Source organism: Phoca vitulina, unplaced genomic scaffold (genome assembly GCF_004348235.1).
Source record: "Phoca vitulina isolate PV1807 unplaced genomic scaffold, GSC_HSeal_1.0 scaffold47, whole genome shotgun sequence".
NCBI classification, from domain to species: domain Eukaryota; kingdom Metazoa; phylum Chordata; class Mammalia; order Carnivora; family Phocidae; genus Phoca; species Phoca vitulina.
The window spans coordinates 9,739,277-9,762,665 of NW_022589750.1; the positions used below are offsets into that span (position 1 = coordinate 9,739,277).

Sequence of the window (23,389 nt, forward strand, 5' to 3'; positions counted from 1 at the left end):
GTGGGACTTGACCCCAGGACCCCGGGATCACAACCTGAGCTGAAGGCAGACGCTTAACCCACTGAGCCACCCAGGTGCCCAGTTAGATTCTTAAGTTACTGAAGTACTAGTAATTTTTAAGAGGTTGGAATAGTAGATGAAACTGGTCAGATGAAGTTTAGATGAGTAAGTGTGACTTCCTTTCCTGGGATCCAGGAGGTTCCCTGCAGCCACAGAAGATCAGCGAGCGCAGAGATGTGGCTGAAGAGCAGCCAGCATAGAAAGACCTCGGGGTTCTCGCCTCAGTCTGTGGAGCTGGTGCCAGGAAAGCTCACACAGGCTGCAGCGTTAGAAAGGTGGTGTCGAAAACAAGGAAAGAGCGGTGGTCACGCCCTGCGTGCACTGCGGGGCTTTCTAACAAGCCAAAGGAAGGAAAATGAGCCCGCGTGCAGCCCAGGAGAACTTCTTAGTAAGTACAGCTATTCCCAGCCAGAGTAGGAGCCTGGAGGGCCGGCAGTGCTCTGGCGCCGCGGGGGCTCACGAATCTGCAGCGTCCTCACGGGGATACGGCAGAAGGCAACGCAGCAGCGAACAAACACATGAAACGGATTTTACAGCCCGGGCACCACCCAGCCCCGGGCCCCTGGAAACCTGCGGCCCAGCGCGTGAACACGGTCAGGGCACCGGGGGCACCGTGGTCCCTGCTGGGCAGAGCCTTTTGTTGTCACAGATAAAACCTGTCAGGACTCGACTCCTTGGGAAACTTGAGCTGGGTATAAACTTCTCTTTTTAAGCAATCTTCAGAATAAAGAACAGAATGTGGATGCAGCACCCTAAGCTTGTGAAGTTTTATTTTTATTTCACCCAACAGATGTACATGGTTGTATGATTCTTACTTATTCAGATTTTCACACTTGGGCCCCAGCAGCGTGGCCAGACTTCAGCGTGTTAGAGGACTACACTTGACTACCTGTCGAAGGGGCAGATGCCGTCTGGGAGAGAGGGATTCCATCTCTCCGGTTTCTTCCACTAGTACATGGAAAAGAATGTTACCAAGGAATGATATTCTACTTACAAACTTACAAGAGTAGCATTTCCCCAAATAAATATAGCAGTTTGTTGACTGAAGAATTACACTTAATTTTCCTGGTCACCTTCCTAGGAACAAGTATCTATTTTTAGTACGTTCAACTTTTAGTCTTTCACTGCCTCTAAGTTAAAACAAAACAAAACAAAACATTTGTATTATAATAGTTCACAGTGTTTCACAGTAAAATAGTTTCATTTTCTACCATGAAAAGAGGCAGACTCTTAAAAAAACAAAACAGTCTTTTACAATCCATTCAGGCCATCGGCATCATCCACACAGAGCAGCCAGAAAGAACCAGAAAGACATTTGTGAACCTTTGGAGCCGACTAATAACATGTGCATATTAGCTGGGTATGTGGTCACTCGAGAGGCAGCCCACGCGCTGACACGGCGTAGCTGTAACAACGGCAATCAGTCAGTCCCGTCCCGTCCCTGTGCTGATTGTGAACGTGTGCCTTCTTGAAGAGGCCGGGCCCTCGGTCAAAGGCCCACATCAAGGGCAGGCTGTGCACCTGCCTGCCCGTTCCCGCTCTTGAGGACATCTGTCTGGCAGAGGACATACCTGGAGATGATTTTGTGAAAAGTATAGCGGAAGTCTTGGTTCCGATAGGCATAGACAACGGGATTGACCACCGAGTTGGCATGTGACAGGAGAATGGCCGTGTTCATTGCCCACTTGGGCTTATTCTTTGCCCGGGCTGGCTGAAAGAGACTGACACAGTTGATGGCATGTAGTGGCAGCCAGCAGAGAGCAAAAATGCCAACGATCATGGCCAGGGACTTGGCGGCGTGGATCTCCCGCTGGATGATGGTCCTGGAGTGGTCCATCAGCTCCATGTGCTGAAGCTGCCTGCAGGCCACCATGAAGATCTTGATGTAGATCACCAGCATGATGAGCAGCGGGGGCAGGACGCACCCAAAGAAGTTGAAATACACCATGTAGCTCATGGGGACCACGTTCTCAAACAGACACTTCACGAGGCAGCAGCTTCTGTTGGTGGCTCCATCCCAGGGTTCCGTGCAGTTGGTGGCCCTGTCCTTACTGTTCCACCCCAGGAACGGGGTCAGCCCGATGCCAAAGGCGAGGACCCAGAGGGCAGCAATGACTCCTCTCGCTCGAGTCCCAGTGACCAAACTCTTATACCTGTCCAAAAGAACATCATCTGTTATCGTCAGCGTGCAGACCTCTGTAACCGGAGTCCGAGACCCCACCTCTGCTTTGGTTCCGTGGCCTTTACCCCAACAAGCTTTAGGGTTCACCCTCAGGGGGTACCATGGCCTTTTACCCTCAACGTGAAGACATGCAAATAGGTAGGAACACCTTTGCTCCAACAAGCTCAATAAGAGTTTCATTCTTGACTTACTAGCTCAGCTCTGTTGAGTGACAAATCATGGTCAGTGAGAACAAGGGGAGAAGTCTTAGAGGGTGCTTTCTAATTATCCACATCCCGATCTGTGAGTCTAGGTCTTCTGTAAGGCACGGTTCTAGGTGGTGCGCCTCACCAGTGAACAGAACACCCAAGATCCCTGCTTTGAAAGAACTTACATTGTAGTAGGGGGAGACCGATGATCCTAAACAACAAACATGTTAGTAAATTATATGGTGTGTTAACAGGAGAGGTGTAGTATGAAAAAAGAAAAAGCGGAGTAAGGAAGATCAGGACTGGCAGGGACTGGAGTTTTCAAGAGGTCAAAGGAGGTTTCATTGATTCGGTGAGACTTGAACAAAAGCCTGAGGAAGTGAGGCTTGGAGCCCCCAGGACCCCAGCAGCACTACCTGGCGGCTCTGGGCAAGAATCCTTCTGGCCTCCCACAAATACACGAGAGGTCTGTCTCAGACCGTAAGAACAGTCACCTCTGGAAACTGCTGGAGAACAAGACTTCTGGCAACATCCCTCTCTCTGCTAGCAGCAAAGCTGATAAAAACAGGGAAATACTGCAGCAAATATTAAATAACTCTAGTAGTTCTAAAACTTGAAATCTTGTTTAAAACTGCTAGAAATCATAACGCACAATTTAGACATTTTGCCATAAACTAGCCCATATATGGTTTACGTAGCAAAGCTATCAGGCTTGCTATTCACAGTTGGTCCATAATATGTATTCAATGTCAGGTATTGAGGAAATGAGAAAAAAATCTTTCCTTAATCTCTGGGAAGAAAATTGGGAAATAACTGGATACACATTACCTTAAGACCTGTCTCTGGAAAGTGTCCAGTTTCCCCGGCCTGCAGTAGAAAGCCTGTACTCAGCCCGCCCCACCTACCCCGTGCCGGGCAACCCCTCCGCCCCCGGCCACCTCATGCTGCTTTCGACATGGGATAAAACACCTGTTCCTGTTTCAAGGGTCACCTCCGTTCCTGATCACCTCTCAGGCTGAGGTGGCCACTCCCCCTCTCTGGCCCCAGACACACACCTGGCATAAAGCTTATTTATCTAATACGTGTGTTTTCCCCTCAACTAGAATGTCAACCTCTTAAGGACTGGCACTTTGTCCCTTCTGTGTTGGTGTCCCAGGGCCCGGCACATATATAGTAGGTTCTTAATGATAATGGCCATTATGAATGCATTCCTTATTTGTTACCTGATTTGTTATCAAACGGCTTTAAAAGAAGATTCTACTTATTAGGAATACCTAATGCTACAGGTCTGGACAGGCCGGGGAACTGGTACAGTTTGCTGAGGAAGTTAACAGAGATCTTGCCTCGTAAGTGACAGTGATCCCTAATCTTTTCTCCTCCCTCTGAGGGCAACTCTCTGCAATGGGCAGCGCGATCGTGGGGCCTTTACTACAAATGACCTGCTGGGCTCCGTTGCTCACTGAATTTTCCTTGGCCAATAAATCCATCTATTTCTAGGGGCGCCTGGGTGGCTCAGTTGGTTAAGCAACTGCCTTTGGCTCAGGTCATGATCCTGGAGTCCCGGGATCGAGTCCCGCATCAGGCTCTCTGCTCAGCGGGGAGTCTGCTTCTCCCTCTGACCCTCCCCCCCCATGCACTCTCTCTCTGTCATTCTCTCTCTCTCTCAAATGAATAAAATCTTAAAAAAAAAAAAATCCATCTATTTCTAAATCCTTTCTGCTTCCCTCCTCATTCAGGAATCTACAGCCATTCCTTAAAAAAAAAAGTTATTCCTGTCCATTACCCCACCAGAGAATGCAGTCGCTCCCTGCAGAGTAACCAGGCAGCCTCCCGACAAGCCAGGCACTTAGAATCACAGGAATTTAGATCTATGAGGCCACTTCCTCAGAAGCCTGCCCTTTCTCTTTTGTTGTTCACAGGATTCAACCGTATTTAATTGAGTACAGTTGAATACAGGCCAGTCCAGGGCCGGGATGAACTGTATTTGGGGTAAGCAAATTCTCTGGTACGGAGCGGTCTGGAGTGGATACATGAGGTGGTTTCGGCCAATGAGACAAAAGGAAGTCTGCTTGGGTACTTCCAGGAAAGATTTTACTTTTTCTTTTTTTAAGATTTTATTTATTTATTTGACAGCGAGAGAGGGAACACAAGCAGGGGGGAGTGGGAGAGGGAGAAGCAGGCCCCCCAGCTGAGCAGGGAGCCCGATGCGGGGCTCGATCCCAGGACCCTGGGATCATGACCTGAGCCAAAGGCAGACGCTTAACGACTGAGCCACCCAGGCGCCCTGAAAGATTTTACTTCTTGATAAAAGGAGAGAGACCCATGAGGAGGGCTCTTCCCCCTCGCCCATCCCTTTTTGCTTTTGATGCTCCTATGGGAGGCCGTGATGCCTAAAGCTGCAGCAACCATCTTGTGACCATGAGGGGCTAGCCTGGAGACAAAGCCACGGCAAAGCAGAAGGAAGGAAAGAGCCCGGGTCTTTCACGACCTCTCTGAACCACTGCACCAACCCTAGAACCATCATGGCTCCACATTCGAGTTCAAGAAATCATTAAATGTCTTGATTGCTTAAGCCACTGTTAACCAGCAGCCGAAAGCATACAAACTGGAAGGGACTTTTCTCTCTTCTAATCAAAACTCTCTTATTTTACAAATGAGGGAACAGAGATACAAAGTCTTTGAGTAACAAAAGCAATAAAAGAACCAGAGACCAAAGCTAGGTCAGGACTCTCAACCTGTGTTCCTTGTACCACATTATGCTGGGGCTTATTTTACTTGACTGTTTTTTTTTTTTTTTAAAGCAACATTAGACACTGTACATGGAGGGATCACAGGGGGTGGCTTCCCACCAGAGTTCAGAACAACAACCGGAATCCACCTACATCTGAACTCAAAACTGCTGGATCCTGCATGTGTGAAAAACTACTTTTATGCTCAACTGACTTAGATAAAGCAGATGAGTCCATGAGGGGAGCAGCTGCTCACCACTTTGTGAACCCCCCCCCCCCCAAATACAGCTTTTTTCCCCGTTGGTTCATTATTTCATTCAGAGCTCCTCCTTCGGACCAGGCCCTCTGTTAATCACTGGAAACATAATCACAGCCCTCCTGGGTTGTAAAGCTAACCAGAGAGAAAGTAAACAAGTTGGGCGCCTGAGTGGCTCAGTCGTTAAGCGTCTGCCTTCGGCTCAGGTCATGATCCCAGGGTTCTGGGATCGAGTCCTGCATCGGGCTCCCTGCTCAGCAGGAAGCCTGCTTCTCCCTCTCCCATTCCCCCTGCTTGTGTTCCCTCTCTCGCTGTCTCTCTCCCTCTGTTGAAAAATAAATAAAACCTTAAAAAAAAACAAACACACACACAAACATGTCATTACAAATCAGAATGAGTTTGGCCACACCAAAATGAATAGGATGCAGGTAAGAGAAAAACAGGAAGACTTTGGACAGAGGATGCTGGAAAAGGCCTCTTAAGCAAGCTAGGTTCAGAAGGAGTAAAAAATTACAAGAGTGAGGGCGCCTGGGTGGCTCAGTCGTTAAGCGTCTGCCTTCGGCTCAGGTCACGATCCCAGGGTCCTGGGATCGAGCCCCGCATCGGGCTCCCTGCTCAGCGGGAAGCCTGCTTCTCCCTCTCCCACTCCCCCTGCTTGTGTTCCCTTTCTCGCTGTGTCTCTGTCAAATAAATAAAATCTTTAAAAAAAAAATTAGAAGAGTGGAGAGGAGAGCATTCTAGTCAGAACAGCATGGTAAGGCTTTCAGACAGGAAAGGATTTTACTTTCCTAAAGAAGCAAAAGGAACTGAGTGACCTAAGACGAGGCAGGGGCCAGCTCATAGGCCATGGGAAGGAATCTAAATTTTGATATTCCAAGTGCAGTGGGAAACTGTTGAGGGCTTATTTTAAGCAAGGGAATGGTGCTGATTTATGTTTAGTAAAGCCCACGGTATGGAGACTGAATTTTAGGGAAGAAGAAAAGCAGATCAATTAGGAAACTCTTTTGGTGGTGCATTCAAGAGAAACTGTTGACGTGGACCAGGGTGACAGCAAAGATGGTGCCGACAGATCTGCCCTTTGGAGGGAGAACCAACAGGTCTTGAAAACGGGTTGGATGTAGGAAGATGAAAAATTGCGGATGATTCCTAGGACTTTTCCCCTCCCATGCACTAATGTTTTTTAATTCATTATACGGAAACAGTATCAAGGGGATTAAGAGCAAGAGAATGCTGAATGTTAGTATCCTGATGAAAACGATCCCGAGAGAGAGAGAAGACGTACAAAAAAGGCCAGACTATTAAAGCGGCTGAGAGTCTGAGGAGGTTGGAGGACGTGGGTCCAGGGCTCGTGTGGAGGGACATGCCGCTGTGGCAGAAGGAAGGAGGAGGACAAGGCCAGGGCAGGAGGGGGAGGGCCCGGTGGCTAGAAGACCTTTGAGAGCCGTGGTCACCTCAGCCACGGAAGAAGAGCCATCCCCCGAGGGAGCAGGGAGGCCGAGGTGTCTCAGCGAGGGCAAGAGGGAGCTTGCTAGAACTATGTGGTGGGATGCCTGCCTCTGTGGTTCTGACCGTGCGGCAGCCCCCGTTGAGGATGAGGTGCAGGCCGACCCGTGGAAGTGCGAGGCCGAGGAGGAGTGAGAAAGACAGGAGCTCAGACCAGGGTGCGGACGCTCGGGCTGGTGGCAGGTGCGGCGGGCGCGCACAAGGGCGGCAGGGGGCGGGGGCTGCGTGTCCGGACAACGGGAACATCAAAGGTGCGTGTCTTTTGCGGGAGGGAACGGGACACGACTCTGGAAAGGAGAGTGGAGAGAACCAAGAGGAAGCGCTAAAATACTCGGCTAAAGAGGAGACTAAAGCCGCATCTCCATTTTCATCTTTAATGTGCCAAGAGTACTTGAAACTTTAAAGGAGAAAAAAAAGAAAAGTTCATCATTCCTTTCTTCATCTAAAACAAGGTTTCCTCCCTCATTTCCTCCTAACTGGTAGATCGTTTCCCACCCTGGCGGCCTCTGAACCACATGAGCGAAGTCCTGGGGCCCCGCGCCTGCAGACCCGCTCCCCGAAGCCGTGACACTGAGCCCGCGCCGCCGACGCACCTCCTCCAGGCGGCCTTCCCGTCGCGCTCAGACCGTGCCTCTCAGGTCACAGCTGGGCTCGCTCCGGTTTACAGACGTGGAAACCGAGGCTCAGAGGGCTTACGTTATTGGCCTGCTGCCCCGAACTGCAGTCAGAACACAAACTCCATCTAACGTGACTCCAGTTTGGCCACAAGTAGTCCTTTCCCTGCTCGGCACCAGATGGCTCCTCTCCCCAGTCCCGGCTCCCGCCTCCGCCGGTCACTGAGCCACAGGCCCACCTCGGGGGCAGCCGCTCCGCTTTCCTCCCCGCACACATCTGCCCTTGCCGGAGCTGCTCGCTGGCTCCAGGGACCTCCCCTCCGGAGCCGGCCACGTGGGAATGGAGGGCTTGAAGCAAGAGGCCCCCACTACTTTCTTGGTAAGCAGTCCTTAAAAGGCAGCGCAGAGACTTCCTTTACTCTGCTGGAGGAACAGCCAGACCCACAGGAGAAGCATGGGCTCCAAAGACAAAAACACGTTTACGCGGGCACTCCAGCTCCATAATGGCACACGGTGTCCACAAGACCCATGCCCGGGCCCAGGCCCCGATGGGAGATAGTCGGGGATGCTGGAGAAAGCAGGCAGGTGTCCCCGCACCAAGCAGGATGCTACCAGGGATGACCCCTGGGCTCCCTGGTGTCTCACGAAGGCTCTAGTAACCTCCTGCCCTGTCCTCTCCTCTCCTCCTTGCAGCCGTTGTGGCCCCGTCCCTTTCCAGAATGCCTGTCTCCTTCCCTGGCCCCACCTCCGGCCTGCGGATTCGTGCTTTCCTCCCTCTACACCAGCGGCTCCCACAACATTCCCCTGCGCGCGCACGCGCGTGTGTCCCCAAAACATTCCCGAAAGGCAGGGGTCAAGTTTTTCCCCCTCCATCTGCCTCTATGCCAGTCTCTGCCCGGCTGTGGGGGGGCACCGAGCATGACAGTGAGGCTGAGGAAGCCGGACATAGGTCCCCAACGTAGGAGGTGTCAATAAAATGTAGAGATGACTAAAGGAAGCATAAGCAGCTTTATTATCCCAAACAAGCACGAGCAATTCTCTCCCACACAAAAGGGGTGTTCTGGGAAAGTCCTGGCTCTGCTGCTCTCTGCTGGACACGGGGCTGGGCTGTGACCCACCCGTCCTCCCTCGAAGGGGCTCATTAGCTAAGGAGATTGACAGAAAAACGGTCACAAGGAGGGACTCAACAAAGGGAACAGTGTGGACACTGAGGTTACATAAGGCAAAGCGGAATCGCCAAGTTCCGCACAACAAGGGCTGGCCTATTTCTGGGGCAGGGTCTCCTCCCTCCCGGGCTCTGCCGCCCTCCGCTCAGACCAGGCCGCCTTCTTGGCCTTAGAAATCAGGATTCCCAGCTCCCGGGTGCTCTGAGATCAACATATGCCCTTGGGTGGCTGCCCTGGTGGAGGGGAGGGGGGGAGGGAGGGCTGTACTCTGGCGGCGGAGAAATGGGGACAAAAGCGGCTGCAGAACCCACCCCCATGGCTGCCGGGGCTTTTAACAGAGAGAGAAGGTGTTCAAAGCACTTTGTGGACGCACAGCTCTAGGGAGATGTGCGTGGAGTCCTGTCGCATTGTATTCCTAATACAAACATTTCTGCTTTAAAGCAGGTGAATATACATTTTAGGAAAACTTCATGTTCCCTAAAAGTGCCCACAAATGATAACAGGATGTATATCGAAATCGGGTTAGGACAGACCCCCTCAAAACCTATAAAATGTCATAACTAGAACACTAACGACTCGGAGCACCCGAGCAGCTCAGCAGGGCTGGAGGCTGCCACAGTGAATATTAAAAATGCACTCAAAAAATCTAGTGGAAATTCTGGCAAAACCTGAATTAGAGCAAGGCTGGGAAGTGCCAGGACGAGGCGGATGAAAGAGCTGTCCGGAGCCAGGGGGCTGTAATTAAGCAGGGCACGGTGGGCCAGGCTGGGAGACGGCTTTCGGAAGAAGCCGGCCCAGATGGGTTTTTTTCTTCCTCCCTGTTCCCCTTTGGGCTCCTGCGCCACAGCCGTTGAACAGAGGGCTTTTTCCTTTCCTGCTGATAACTACTCCCGTGATCCCAAGCCCTTCCACCGGGGCCAAACCATGGATGAACCAAAGCAGTCTGCAGGGGACCAGCATTCTCCCCCTCTCCACCCATGACACGTGCACAAGCTCACATTACAGAAGTTCACAGGGAAGCAGACCAGTGTGTCCTGAAGTGCTGCACCGTGCTCCCCAGGGACCCCCGATCCCCACGGCGCCCCTTCCCCAAACCTCCCACATAACCATATTTTGTGTCTCCTTCCACCGAAGCATGTGCTCCTTAATGGCAAGACTCCATCTCGTTCACTGCTGCATCCGAAGCACCAGCCGTGGGCTGGGCACACAAGTGCTGAACGGGAGCCTGAATTTACAAGAGAACAGGACTCTGGTCTTAATCACACAGACACGTGTAACGGCCACTCGGTAGCTCTAAGCGAAACAAGGCAGGGGGCATGGGAACGTGTCTGGCTTGAGCTGCAGCCTATATAGTTCACAAGAAGCTATCTGCAGAAAAGGGACGTCTTTGTGCTGAGTAGCTGCTTCAGATTTCTCACAGAACCAAACGAAAAGGGTTTGTGAATGGGTGTCATGGGGACGCCTGGGTGGCTCAATCGTTAAGCGTCTGCCTTCGGCTCAGGTCATGATCCCAGGATCCTGGGATCGAGCCCCGCATCGGGCTCCCTGCTCGGCGGGAAGCCTGCTTCTCCCTCTCCCACTCCCCCTGCTTGTGTTCCCTCTCTCGCTGTGTCTCTCTCTGTCAAATAAATAAAATCTTAAAAAAAAAAAGTTGTCATGGACAGAAAAACAGAGCATTTGAATGGCACGTCTCTGTTAAAGAAAGAGAATACACAGCCACAAAGCTTCCCGAGAAGGACACTTAAGACCAGGATGACTTCACTAATGAATTCTATCAAACTTTTGAGAAACACATAAAATCATTCGTTCGCAAAAAGAGCAGACACCATTTGGTTCTACGTACATGTATTTCAGGTCTGGGAGCGGGAAGGTCTCTCGGTGACCATTTGTGGTAAATGCACAGAGGGCTCTCTGCCTTGTCCCCACCGTCTGTGATGGTCCTAGCTCTAGTGTGGGGGGCAGCCCGACATAAGGACAGCACCTGCCTACGTGCCCGGTGACAGCTGTGGTCACCAGAGCCTACCTTCAGGCCAAGTGCTTCCAAGGAGGCCAGGACCCTCAGCTACTCCTGCTCCTGGCGGCGGGGGTTCTCATCTACTCTAACAGGTTCGGACTTGGCTGAATCCCAGCGGCCGACCTGGCCGGGGCCTGAGCTGGGCCCACTGCTGCATGTATAGGTAGCTGGACAGGATGCCACTTGTCCTTTGCAGTCACCCAAGAACGACGGAGGAAGAATGCAGGTGGCTGAAAAGAAAGCCGTCAGCACTCCCCACCAGCCTCCTACGGCTAGGAGACAGTCCACCGTGGTCTGATGGTGATTCAACCCACTGAGATTGAAGATGGGGACCGGGACCGGGTCTCCCAGAGTTCACCTTGGAGGCTGTTTTTTTGGTGAGTCTCACATTTTGGTTTTCATGTATCGGGGGGGACTCGGGGACAGCCCGCGGTTTGCTGGGCTCCAGACTCTGATTTTCAAATGAAGTAAGAGCCGCTAAGAGAAAGGGCCCCTGCCTGAAACCAAACCAGAGAATAAAAAGATACCTTGTCTTCTCCCCCATAAAGTACTCTCCCACACTGCTGCCATCAGGAGGCACGTAATATCTTTATGTCCCATTACTGGTGATGTTAGCTTGGATCACCTGGTTACCATGGTTTCTGCCAGGTTTCTCCACTGTAACGATTTTTCCCTTTGGATTTAGCAGATATCTTGGAAAAGGTACTTTGAGACTACATATCTTGCTCCTCATCAGCCTTTCACCAATGAGTTATAGCACCTATTGATGATTCTTGCCTGAACGAGTTATTACTATGATAGTTGCCAAATGATGATTCGCTTAACTCAAGCATTCCTACTCATTAATGAGATGGCATTCTCCTGTAAGCAAGAGTTCTTCCAACTCATTATTTAAAAAAGGGAAAATCTCCTAGTTCTTTCACTGTGAGGGCCTAGCAGAAAGGATGCTCCAGGGGTAATGAACACACTGACCCAAATCTTGGTTTCTAAATACCATTCTCCACTGAAAGGAAACAGGGCTCTTTGGAGAAATGGCTGATTCCAAAGCCGGAAAACACAATGTGAGCTTGCAAAACCTTCCTGTGACAGAAAGTAAGGAAGTGCTCAAAAAATTGATGGGAACACTTCTCGAAGTGAACTTGAGTGGGCTCCCACTGGCTCATTTTGGGCATCAAAATGAGAAACACACACAGATTAGAACACATTGAATGAAAATAAAACCCCATAAGTCCATTCTGATATTTAAAAAAATAATTTTTAAGGAGGAGCAGGGAGAAGGTAAAACTCTTTTTTATGAAGAACGCCAACTGATCAAGATGGAAGGAATGAAAAGAAAGAAAATTGCCATTTTACATGGTAATAACTGACTCAGGCAAGAGTCATCAGCGGGGAAAACATACCCTTCCAGTGCCTGAGCGCTGGCAGACACACTGTAACCAAGTGATCAGAGTAAGACCCCAACAATGGGACACATAGAGATGGCACGCCTTCTCGCGTGATGGATCCAAACGGACATAACATCAGGTAGAGAGTATTTGTCCAGGGAGAGAGCTGGGACCTTATCCTAAGGCACTGGGAGTATTAGGTAAAGGAAGGAGGGGCAATCAGGTTTTTGTTTTAGAAAGACCGCTGTCTTGTAACGAATGGGCTAGGAGGGCAAGCTCGGATGCGGAGAGACCAGATGTGAGACTAGATGGGACCAAAGAGAAGTGACTGGGGAAGGATATAAGAAACCCAAATTGGAAAAAAAAAAAAAAAAAATGCAACTGAGAGGACCTGTTCTGTAACGTCTTTCAATAAAGCTTTAAAGTTCTCTATGTTAGATAAATAAATAAAGAAATAAATAAATAAAGCAGCTAAGGTTTATCCTGATGGGGTTTTTTCTGTAGACCTACATCATTGGGAACGCCTCATACAGAACACGTGGTTTCCTTTATTCACAGAACTACGTGTTAGATCCGTGGGAAAGAACTACAGGACATGATCGTCTAAAACTATGAAGACCTAACAGTCACATTTTTTAAACCTCAGGCATTGGCCAATCCCTACAATCTGCAGTTCTAGGGTGTGACAGTCTAGGGGGTGTCTGAAGTTGAGAAGCAGGCAGATCCATCTACTCTGACCCTAAACGTGGCCCTAAAGTAAAGAAAATGGATCCCAAAGATTACAGGTGGGGAATTTCTGAACTATGTCCATATTCAAGTAGAGATCAAAGACGCCCAAGTGAAAGAATTGTGGACAGTGACAACCATGGATTAAACAAAAATTTTATTTATTTATTTAGAGAGCGAGCATGCATGTGCAAGCAGGGGGAGGGGCAGAGGGAGAGAGAGAGAGAGAACCTCAAGAAGGTTCCACGCTTGGGGCAGAGCCTGACCTGAGCCAAAATCAAGAGTCAGACACTTAACCCACTGAGCCACCCAGGTGCCCCAAAAGTTCTTTTCAAAAGGACTATTTTAAAGATTATGATTCTGACTTTGGAGGAACTTAGGTGATTGGCAGTGGAAAGAATCATATATAAAATTCCTTAAATAAAAATTTATTGACTTAGGGCGCCTGGGTGGCTCAGTTGGTTAAGCGACTGCCTTCGGCTCAGGTCATGATCCTGGAGTCCCGGGATCGAGTCCCGCATCGGGCTCCCTGCTCGGCAGGGAGTCTGCTTCTCCCTCTGACCCTCCCCCCTCTCATGTGCTGTCTCTCTCATTCTCTCTCTCTCAAATAAATAAATAAAATCTTTAAAAAAAAAAAAAATTTATTGACTTAAAAATATTTTTTATAGGAAATCTTTTCCTTTAGTTTTTTTTTAAATATTTTATTTATTTATCTGAGAGAGAGAGAGCACGCATGAGCAGGGGGAGGGGCAAAGGGAGAAGCAGACTCTTCACTGAGCTGGAAGCCCAGGACTCTGGGATCATGACCTGAGCCGAAGGCAGATGCTTAACCGACTGAGCCACCCGGGTGCCCACCCCTCCAAAACTTTTTTAATTAAAAAAAAAAAAAAAGCAGATTTGACAGTGGTATTGAAATCAGCATTGGAAATCGAGAGGTCATCTACAGAAAGCCGCTCTGGGATGTCCATGGGTGGTAGGATTGCAGCAGAACAGTCAGTAAACCAAGAAGGTGAGGCTCAGAGAGGGGCGAGGAACCTGAGTACATTTAGTGAGGGAAAGAGCCTGCAGAGGGAAGAGGCTGGGGACATGAACAATGCTGGAGCCCCACAAAACTGGAGGAGGTGGCTCCAGAGCCAGCGTGGAGGACCACCCGGCCCAAACTCCCCAAGCTGCAAGCTCAACCACTTACTGTAGCACTTGACCATAACCTGTGCGCTTCCCCGAAGGCCCCACGTGTGGGAGGACAGGGTCACTCTGGACTCCTCCCTTCCCCGTCATGCCCAACATCCAACCAAGTCAGCAAGTCCTCTGGAACCTGTTCCCAAAGATCCCGTCTTCTAGCCCCAAGATTCTCAGTGTGTGGAGTCAGTAGAGATCCATGCGCAATCACGCAGGCTGACCACATAGTTCACACCCTGCGTCCATCCTGCCTGGCCCGACCCGCCACGTCTCTGGTCCTTGTTCGCGGGCTATGGTTGCAGGGCCCATACTTGGTCCTTAGGATTCTTTCCTGTCCTGGTCTCTTGGCGATGAGCCTTCACCTGTGACCCCTCTCTGCCTCAAACTCTGCCACAGCTCTTGGCTGGCTTCAGACATCAACCATCCCCGGGGCAGAAGTCCCGAGCTTATGCACCTCGACTATCTCTAGGCTCCGCCTCCATCTCCACGGCCCCTGCCCTGGTCACGCTTTCTTCCTTCACACCTACAGGACAGCTGGGCAACCTTACCCAATCTTGTCGCCTCCCATCCATCCCCCTTGCTGTCCGCCAGAGTGCCCGTTCTATAATGCAAACCTGACCACATCAAACTCCTGATGAAATTCCTACACTGGCCTTCCAGGTCCCACTTAGTTATCACTTCTCAGAAAAATCCCATTTAAATGACAGTAGAGAAACAGAGAAGGAAAATAACTCATAACCATCCTAAAAGTAGAAGTGGAGAGTGATAGCATCAAACCAGAGATTTTAAGGAGTTTCCAGAAACCAGAGGGCACGCAGGATCATCAGGATGGGGAAGGGCCCTACATCAGAAACAGGGAGGGCCAGGAAGAGAAGCTCCAGTCCAGTAGCCAGCAGGTGCCAGAATGGGATTTAGAGGAGAAATGGAAATCAAGGGAAAGACTGCCTGTGCACCAGCTTTGTGGGCTGTCTCACTCTTCTGTTCATTGTCCCCCCATCTCCCATGGAGCATGGACCCCCTTCACCCTCCACCCTCTCCCCAAGCTGCAGCATGAGACCTCGTGATGGAAGAGGGGATGGGAGGAAGTTCTGATTACATACACTTTGTGCCACGTGAAGGAGTCTGAACCATGCGAATCCAAAAAAGGTTTTTTTCAAAACCGACTCAAAAATTGTTAACCTCAAATCAAAAGTAAAAATATGAATGCTAACATTCAAAAAAACAATAGAGAAACTAGGGAGGGAAAGTCAAGGAATTCTTCCAGAGGAGAATAAAAAGCTAAAGTGTTGGAAACTCATATATAAGAGAACTTTTAAGAGACAAAGATCAGGGGTGCCCAGGTGGCCCAGTCGGTTAAGCGTCTGCCTTCGACTCATGAGGGTCATGATCCCAGGGTTCTGGGGTCGAGCCCCACATCGGGCTCCCTGCTCAGCATGGAGTCTGCTTCTCCCTCTCCCTCTGCCGCTCCCCCTGCTTGTGCTCTCTCTGTCAAATAAATAAATAAATAAATCTTAAAAAAAAAAAAAAAGAGGGGCGCCTGGGCGGCTCAGTAGTTAAGCGTCTGCCTTCAGCTCAGGTCATGATCTCAGGGTCCTGGGATTGAGCCCCGCATCAGGCTCCCTGCTCAGCATGGAGTCTGCTTCTCCTTCTCCCTCTGCCGGTCCCCCTGCTTGTGCTCTCTCTCTCTGTCAAATAAATACATAAATAAATAAATCTTAAAAAAAAGAGAGACGAAGATCAGTCAAGGAGGGGAAGTCTCCACCCATCGATTACAACTCCCAGAAGGAAAGAACAGAGAAAGGGGAGATAAGAATATGATCAAGAGTGTTCTATAGTTTTCTCAGTACAGATCCTTTGCCTCTTTGGTTGAGTTTGTTGAGGAAGACACAAAGAAATGGAAAAACGGGGGCACCTGGGTGGCTCAGTCATTGGGCGTCTGCCTTCAGCTCAGGTCATGATCCCAACATCCTGGGGTCGAGCCCCGCATCAGGCTCCTTGCTCAGCGGGGAGCCTGATGCTCCCTCTCCCACAACCCCTGCTTGTGTTCCCTCTCTCGTGTCTCTCTGTCAAATAAATAAAATCTTAAAAAAAAAAAAAAATGGAAAAACGTTCCACGCTCATGGATTGGAATAACAAATACTGTTAAAATGTCTGTGGTACCTAGAGCAATCTACACATTCAATGCAATCCCTATCAAAATACCATCAACTTTTTTCACAGAGCTGGAACAAATAATCCTAAAATTTGTATGGAACCAGAAAAGGCCCCGAATAGCCAGAGGAATGTTGAAAAAGAAAAGCAAAGCTGGCAGCATCACAATTCCGGACTTCCAGCTCTACTACAAAGCTGTCATCATCAAGACAGTATGGTACTGGCACAAAAACAGACACACAGATCAATGGAACAGAATCGAGAGCCCAGAAATGGACCCTCAACTCTATGGTCAACTAATCTTCGACAAAGCAGGAAAGAATGTCCAATGGAAAAAAGACAGTCTCTTCAACAAATGGTGTTGGGAAAATTGGATAGCCACATGCAGAAGAATGAAACTGGACCATTTCCTTACACCACACACAAAAATAGACTCAAAATGGATGAAAGACCTAAATTGGAGACAGGAATCCATCGAAATCCTAGAGGAGAACACAGGCAGCAACCTCTTCGACCTCAGCCGCAGCAACTTCTTCCTAGAAACATCGCCAAAGGCAAGGGAAGCAAGGGCAAAAATGAACTACTGGGACTTCATCAAGATAAAAAGCTTTTGCACAGCAAAGGAAACAGTCAACAAAACCAAAAGACAACCAACAGAATGGGAGAAGATATTTGCAAATGACATATCAGATAAAGGGCTAGTATCCAAAATCTATAAAGAACTTATCAAACTCAACACCCAAAGAACAAATAATCCAATCAAGAAATGGGCAGAAGACAGGGGCACCTGGGTGGTTCAGTTGTTAAGCGTCTGCCTTGGTCGCAGGTCATGATCCCAGGGTCCTGGGATCGAGCCCCACATCAGGCTCCCTGCTTGGCGGGAAGCCTGCTTCTCCCTCTCCCACTCTCCCTGCTTCTGTTCCCTCTCTCGCTGTGTCTCTCTCTGTCAAATAATTAAATAAAATCTTTAAAAAAAAAAATGGGCAGAAGACATTAACAGACATTTCTGCAAAGAAGACATTTAATGCCCAACAGACACATGAAAAAATGCTCAACATCGCTCAGCATCAGGGAAATACAAATCAAAAACCTCAATGAGATACCACCTCACACCAGTCAGAACGGCTAAAATTAACAAGTCAGGAAACGACAGATGTTGGTGGGGATGCGGAGAAAGGGGAACCCTCCTACACTGTTGGTGGGAATGCAAGCTGGTGCAGCCACTCTGGAAAACATTATGGAGGGACCTCAAAAAGTTGAAAATAGAGCTACCCTATGACCCAGCAACTGCACTACTGGGTATTTACTGCAAAGATACAAATGTAGTGACCCCGAAGAATGGCTACGGGGGAGCCGGGGCAGATGAGGCGGGGATCCCAGGAGCTGGGATGTTTATAGCAGCAATGTCGACAATAGCCAAACTGGGTACATGGGCTCAGACTCGGGCAAATGTTGCACCTGCTGCTGGTTTAAGTCCCAGCTCAGGGCTCAGGAGTGCCCACGCACAGTGGAGGGCTCGTAACGAGAGAGGAGCACCCAAGTCCCTCCGCCCCAGTCCCGGGTGACCTTTCCTCCAGTCCTGAGCGCCATGTTCCCTTCTGTAGGTAACAGGCTGGCCCCAGGACTACTCATGCTGCTGTCCTGGGACTGGCCCTCGCCCAAAGCACCTGCCAGCTTTCTGAGCGCCTCTTCTCCCCATTCTCCCTCAGGCCCGTGAGAGCCCTTCAGAAGATGGTTCCCCCTCTTTTCTCCATTAAAACTTATCAGACCATCTTTTTTCTGACATTCTTTCACCAGACAGCTCTGCCCACTACCGGTACCTGCCGTCTGGGACCCTCCCCCAACACACACTCTTCACCCAGTCACTCACATATGCACCCAAAATACGGCTGCCTGCCCCGTGCCGAGCAACATGCCCAGTACTGGGGCCTGGAATTTAAGAACAAGCCCCTCCTGGGAGTCAAAGAGCTCATGCCGGGGGCAGAAAGAGACCATAACCCGCGACCAGGTAAAGACCTACTTTAGGCCAAGTCAGTGATAAATGAAGGCAGGGGCCGGGAGAAGCCTCTTCAGACTGGCCCGGGGAAAAGGGCCTGGGCCCCCGTGGGGCTGTGGTGGGCGAGGCGGGGAGGGGACAAGGTGGGTGGGCAGAGGCCAGGTCGTGGTGCCACATTGGCATTTTACTCCTAGGCGCCACGGCCCGGCGTTAAGCAGGGGAACGAGGCGATCTGATTTAAGACTCAAATCCTCGTCTCTGGCAGCATTCTGGAGAATGGCTACGGGGGAGCCGGGGCAGATGAGGCGGGGATCCCAGGAGCTGGCCCGGGGGCCGCTGGGAGGACATGTGTGGTGAGGTCCAAGAAGGGACCGTCAGATTCGACCCACAGGAGGCAAACTGAGCGGAAGACTCGCTGGAGAAGCTCAGGGCGGAGGGCCACAAAGGACTCCACTGGGGGTGGGGGCGGGAGTGGATTTCAGGGCATCCACCAGTTACTGGTGGCTTCCTGGGGCTACTGCGACCAAGGGCCCAAGCCTGGTGGCTCAAAACTATTTATCCCCTCAAAGTGCTCGAGGCCAAAGCCTGTAAGCCAGGCGGCAGGGCCGCGCTCCCCGCCAGAGGCTCTAGGGCCCGAGCCGGCCCGGGCTTCTCCCCGCTTCTGCTGGCTGCCCCCTGCATCCCTCCGGGCCCCGCCTCCACGTTCACGTGGCCTCGTCCTCCCTCTCCGCAGGTCTGTTTCCTAAAGATGTGATGGCATTTAGGGGCCACCAGATAGATAATCCAGGACAAAGTCCTCGTCTCAAGATACAGAGAAAGTACCATTCATTCCTTTCCCCCATAAGGGAAACGTCCACAGGTTCTGGGGGGTTAGAACATGCACTCAGGGGGCCACCATTCGACCCACGACAATGGGAATGGTCTGGAAGAGAAAGAGAACACGGATGCGGAAGAAGGGAGGACTCACGGAGGAGTGTCCCTGGGAAGGTGGGAGGGGTACGACCCAGAGCTGAAATTCTTTCTTAGCTTTATTTTGAAACAACACTAAAGGTGAATCTTCTCCTATGGGATTTGTAGCTCAATTTAAAAAAAGACAAAGAAAAAACATTTTGTAAAAACACTCAGAATCCCCTGCCAACTCCTACCGTACGGTTGAGTCCGCTAAGGGAGGCTCAGCGGAGGCCGCACTGTCACCCGAGGCGCGCTCCTGCTAAGGCGTCTTCAGGAACTGCCTCAGACCGTGGCACCGAGGAAAGGCCTCCAGGTGGCAAAGGGAACAGGGAGGCTGACACGGTCAGAGCAGACACGCCCCCTTCCCTTCGGTGGCCAAGAGATGAATCACATAGTCACCCCGCAACCCCACAGCTCAGCGGGGGGGTTGGGGCCCCAATGGGAACAGGATTAGATTAGGGAGGAAATGCTCTGGCCATGAATTGGCCTGAGGGTGAAGTGTGGGGGGTGGGGAGAGCAGCTGAAGGCAGACACCCCCCCCCACCCCCCCCACCCCCCCACCCTGGGCCTGCAGCAGGGGAAGCACTCCGGGCTCCGCTGTGTGCCCCACGACCGCACCAGTGCAAGAGGACCCTCCGCGGGCCAACCTCAGACCCGCGTGGACTTGACCTAGAGGAAGCGGCCTTTCTTCTGTGTGTGGGCGCCCCTCACTCTGAAGGCCCGGGACAGTGCCTGGAGTGAGCAGACACTCCTCCTTTTCAAGTCCAGCCAAAATTGTCATGTTTGTGCCCAGCATGACCTTGGGGCTCCCATTTCCCTCTGCACTGTGATCTCCCCGATGTCACTAAAACACCAGCCTTGGCAGCTGGGTGGCAGGTGGGGCCTGCGGTCTCTGCGGCCTTGGGCTGTGCTCACGGCTGGCTGACCACTCGGGCCTCGAACCCAGAGCCTTGGGGCACGGATGCTGTTGGAGCCCGCCACACCTGTGACCTGGGGGGAACCAAGGCCAAGTCTAAGGGCCTGCCAATTCCCCAGTTAAAGATACTGACACTGGAATCTCCTCCCCATACCCCACCCCAGAGATTCTGACCCAGCAGGGCCCTGTAATCCTGCACCTTAGCCTGCTCATAGGGGGCCATACTCCCCAGAAGCAGGAAGTGCTAGCAGCTGAGGGACCTTCCCCCAGGAGGGCTCAGGAGCCCTGAGAACCTGTACCCTCTCCAACCGGCGAGGGTGGGGGTTGGTGCCAGGGACAGGTCAGATGCCAGAACCTTCCCGGGGCGGGGAGAAGAGGCTGCCGGCACGCCCTTCTCCCACACCTCTGAACTCTCGTGGGCAGACCAAGAGGCCAGGAAGGGGATGAGCTCTGCGGCGCCTCCCAACTGACCATTCCTCCCACCCTACTCCTGCATCTCCCCCCCACTGCCCTTGGCAAATGCAAAGGAGAAGTTAAGGGCCTGTGATTCACACTGCTTTCCCCTTAACACACCCACACCCATTTTTTTCTTCAAGACCCCGCCCAACACAAACCAGGACAAGAACCAACAGATTTCAACTTTTATGGAACTTCCTGCTCCGTGGGGCACAAGGGATTCTTCCAGTAACTCCTGGTGGGGGGGGGGGGTCTCTCTGGGCCTTTGCCTGGAGCAAAGCCAAGGGGCGTCTGTTTAATGGGCAACTCGGGCTGGGAGCTTGGGACTGACTGCCTGCCGGATGCAAACAGTCCCAAAGGCCATCAAGTCACCAGCATGAAGACCAAGAGGCAGGAAGAGGACCCCTAAGAGGCTATACCATGCTGCCCCAAGCCTTGGAAATCTCGGGGCTTGGTCACCTAATGGAATGCACGAGGCCTCCTGGTCCGATGCCAAGGGCAGCAGCAGGTGGAAAGGCCTGGACACACAGATCAGGCCCACAGCCCGGCAGGAGGTTCCTGTTCCCACTGGGAGCAAGGACACAACCCACAGCTCCCAGGTTCAGCATGTCTGCCTGCTCAAAAGGCTTCTAGGCGCCTTCTCCCGGCCAATTCCCTCAAACACATTTCCCTTACAACCACCAATTGACTGCAAACAGATTCTGCTTCCAGAAACGGCAGTATGCTTTCTACCCGCATCCCAAACACTGATCCCACACACAGCCCTGTAAGACAGCCTGATAATGGCACAGCGGAATACCGTGCCAACTCTGAGTTCAAGTCCTGGCGCCGACACTCATTCCAGATGCATCATCCTGAGCAAGACTCTAATCTCCCTGAGCCACCCCCCCCCCCATCTACAAGATACAGCTACCAGTACCTACCCGCTGAATTACAGCAAGAACGAAAGGATAAACGGATAATATAAACTGCCTCTCAGACTTGGCACACGGTTGGCACTCAATAAATTCCTTCCCTTCCTTCCTGCTCCCGTGACTCAGTTTCCCTTCCCAGCTCCAAACCCAAAGAGATCCATCCAAAGCTCACCCAACTCAGAAACGCCAAAAGGGCCCAGGCAGGGAAGGCAGTAAATAATATCAATCGGCCCTGAGGTTCCCTGATACTCTTGCTTTCAAGTGCTCAACTCTGAATCCCATCATCAGCTACCACTGGGGCCGCACCCCCACGGCTGGCTGGCTCCATCCCCTGAAACCTACATTTTTCTCACTGGGCAGAAGAGACCACCCATAAATTCTCCGGTTTTCTGAAAACCTGTTGGCTCGTCCCCAGCCTGCTGGGACAGGGCAGTGGAGGGTAAACAAGGTTACACAACGAGCATGGGGCTCGGAGGCTGTGCGTACTGGCCAAGGGGGCAGCACTTTGACTCTTAAAAAGTATAGGGAGGTGATTTGGGTCACCATTCAGCAGGCAGGCCCAGATGTTCCTAACGTTCCCTAGCGTTAACTGGGTCCTCCTCCCACCCCCTACCCCTGGGCCGGCTTGGCCCTAGTTTTGCGGCAGGTACATTCTGAACTTGGGTCTTGAGTAGTGTCCATTCTGACAATGCGAAGTCCCAGTGTCCAAAGCTGCCCTGGGACCTCCCCAGCCTCCTGGACCCCCAGCACTCGGGGGGCGCGTCCGGCCGCTGCTCTGGACCCGGGCCTCGGCCGCGGGCGGCGGGTGGGAGGAAACAGTTTGGGGACCTCGCTCTGGGTCGGCCGCGGGTGACGGGTGGAAGGAAACAGTTTTCGCCACAGAGGAGGCGATGGGATGACCAAACCTCCCGCGCCCGGACCTCCACCCGCCCGCTGGGGGTGGCGCTTTCCCCGAAGTTTCCACCGCGGGCAGGCGACCAGGGACCGCACTCCCCAGAACTCCTAGAGCTGTCCCTACGCAGATCCCCTTAAAAACACGTGCGCAACCGCGGGAGCAGAGGCCTCCCGGATCCGGCCCCCGGGCACCGAGAGGGTCTGGGCAGCCCGGGCGCACGTGTCTCTGGGAACGGCCGGCGTACTCCAGGCTGGGAACCGGAGCTCGGAGCGCCCCGCGTGCGCGCGCCGGCCAGCAACCCTGGGCCCGGCGCGGGCGCTCCTTTGCGGGGCTTCGACGCGGCCCCGGGGCCGGGGGCGCAGCGCGCCTCACCTGAGCGGGACGTGGATGGCCAGGTACCTGTCGACGGCCACGGCCAAGAGGCTGAAGATGGAACTCTGCGTGAGTACCAGCACGAAGCAGGCGAGGAAGAGGCAGCTGTGGAAGTCGGTGCAGAAGCCCAGGCTGATGGTGATGGCAAAGGGGATGGCGAACAGCCCCACGGCCACGTCGGCCGCCGCCAGGGACACCAGGAAGTAGTTGGTGGGCGTCTGCAGCGCGCTCGACGTGCCCACCGCCGCGCACACCAGCACGTTGCCCGCCACCGACAGCGCGGCGATGGCCAGCTCCAGCGCCACGTACAGCGCGTCCTCCGCCTCCAGCGGCATGGCCGGGCCGACCCAGCCCCTGCGTCGCCTACCCGGGCCGCGCTGGGCGCGCGGTTGCCGCGTGGGCCCCGCCGGGCACGGCCGGAGCGCCCGCACCGCGCGTCCGCAACTCGCGTCTGACCTGCCAGGCTCGCGCGCTCCGGCCCGGGATTCCGGGGGCGGGGCCGCGGGGAGGCGGCGACGCCCATTGGCCGGCGCGCCCGCCCGTCTCGGCCCCCCCCCCCCCCCCGGCGGAGCACCGCCCCTTCTCCCGGGCCGTGGACCCCTTATGCGCCCGCGCGGGGCCACGCGGGGCTCCACAGCGCACGCCGGGGCGCGGGCTGCGGCCCGCAAAGCGTCGTATGGTGGCGCTCTCCGGCGAAGTCAAGTTGCCCAACTTTCCCTTAGGCTCCAACTCGGTA

General features: G+C 52.5%; 1 protein-coding gene and 1 non-coding gene across 2 annotated transcripts; one reads left to right on the plus strand and one right to left on the minus strand.

Moving 5' to 3' along the window:
• Positions 1 to 34: 34 nt before the first annotated feature.
• On the minus strand, positions 35 to 23,066 carry ADORA2B (adenosine A2b receptor). The gene is made up of 2 exons (XM_032432042.1): positions 22,654 to 23,066; positions 35 to 2,213 (listed from the first exon to the last, which is right to left on the minus strand). The coding sequence occupies exons 1-2, from the start codon at positions 22,986 to 22,988 to the stop codon at positions 1,550 to 1,552; spliced, it is 999 nt and encodes a 332-aa protein (XP_032287933.1). The 5' UTR covers positions 22,989 to 23,066; the 3' UTR covers positions 35 to 1,549.
• LOC116649408 lies at positions 12,568 to 12,696 on the plus strand. Its single transcript, XR_004302671.1, has one exon. It is a non-coding gene; the product is annotated as a small nucleolar RNA SNORA18 (small nucleolar RNA).
• Positions 23,067 to 23,389: the final 323 nt, after the last annotated feature.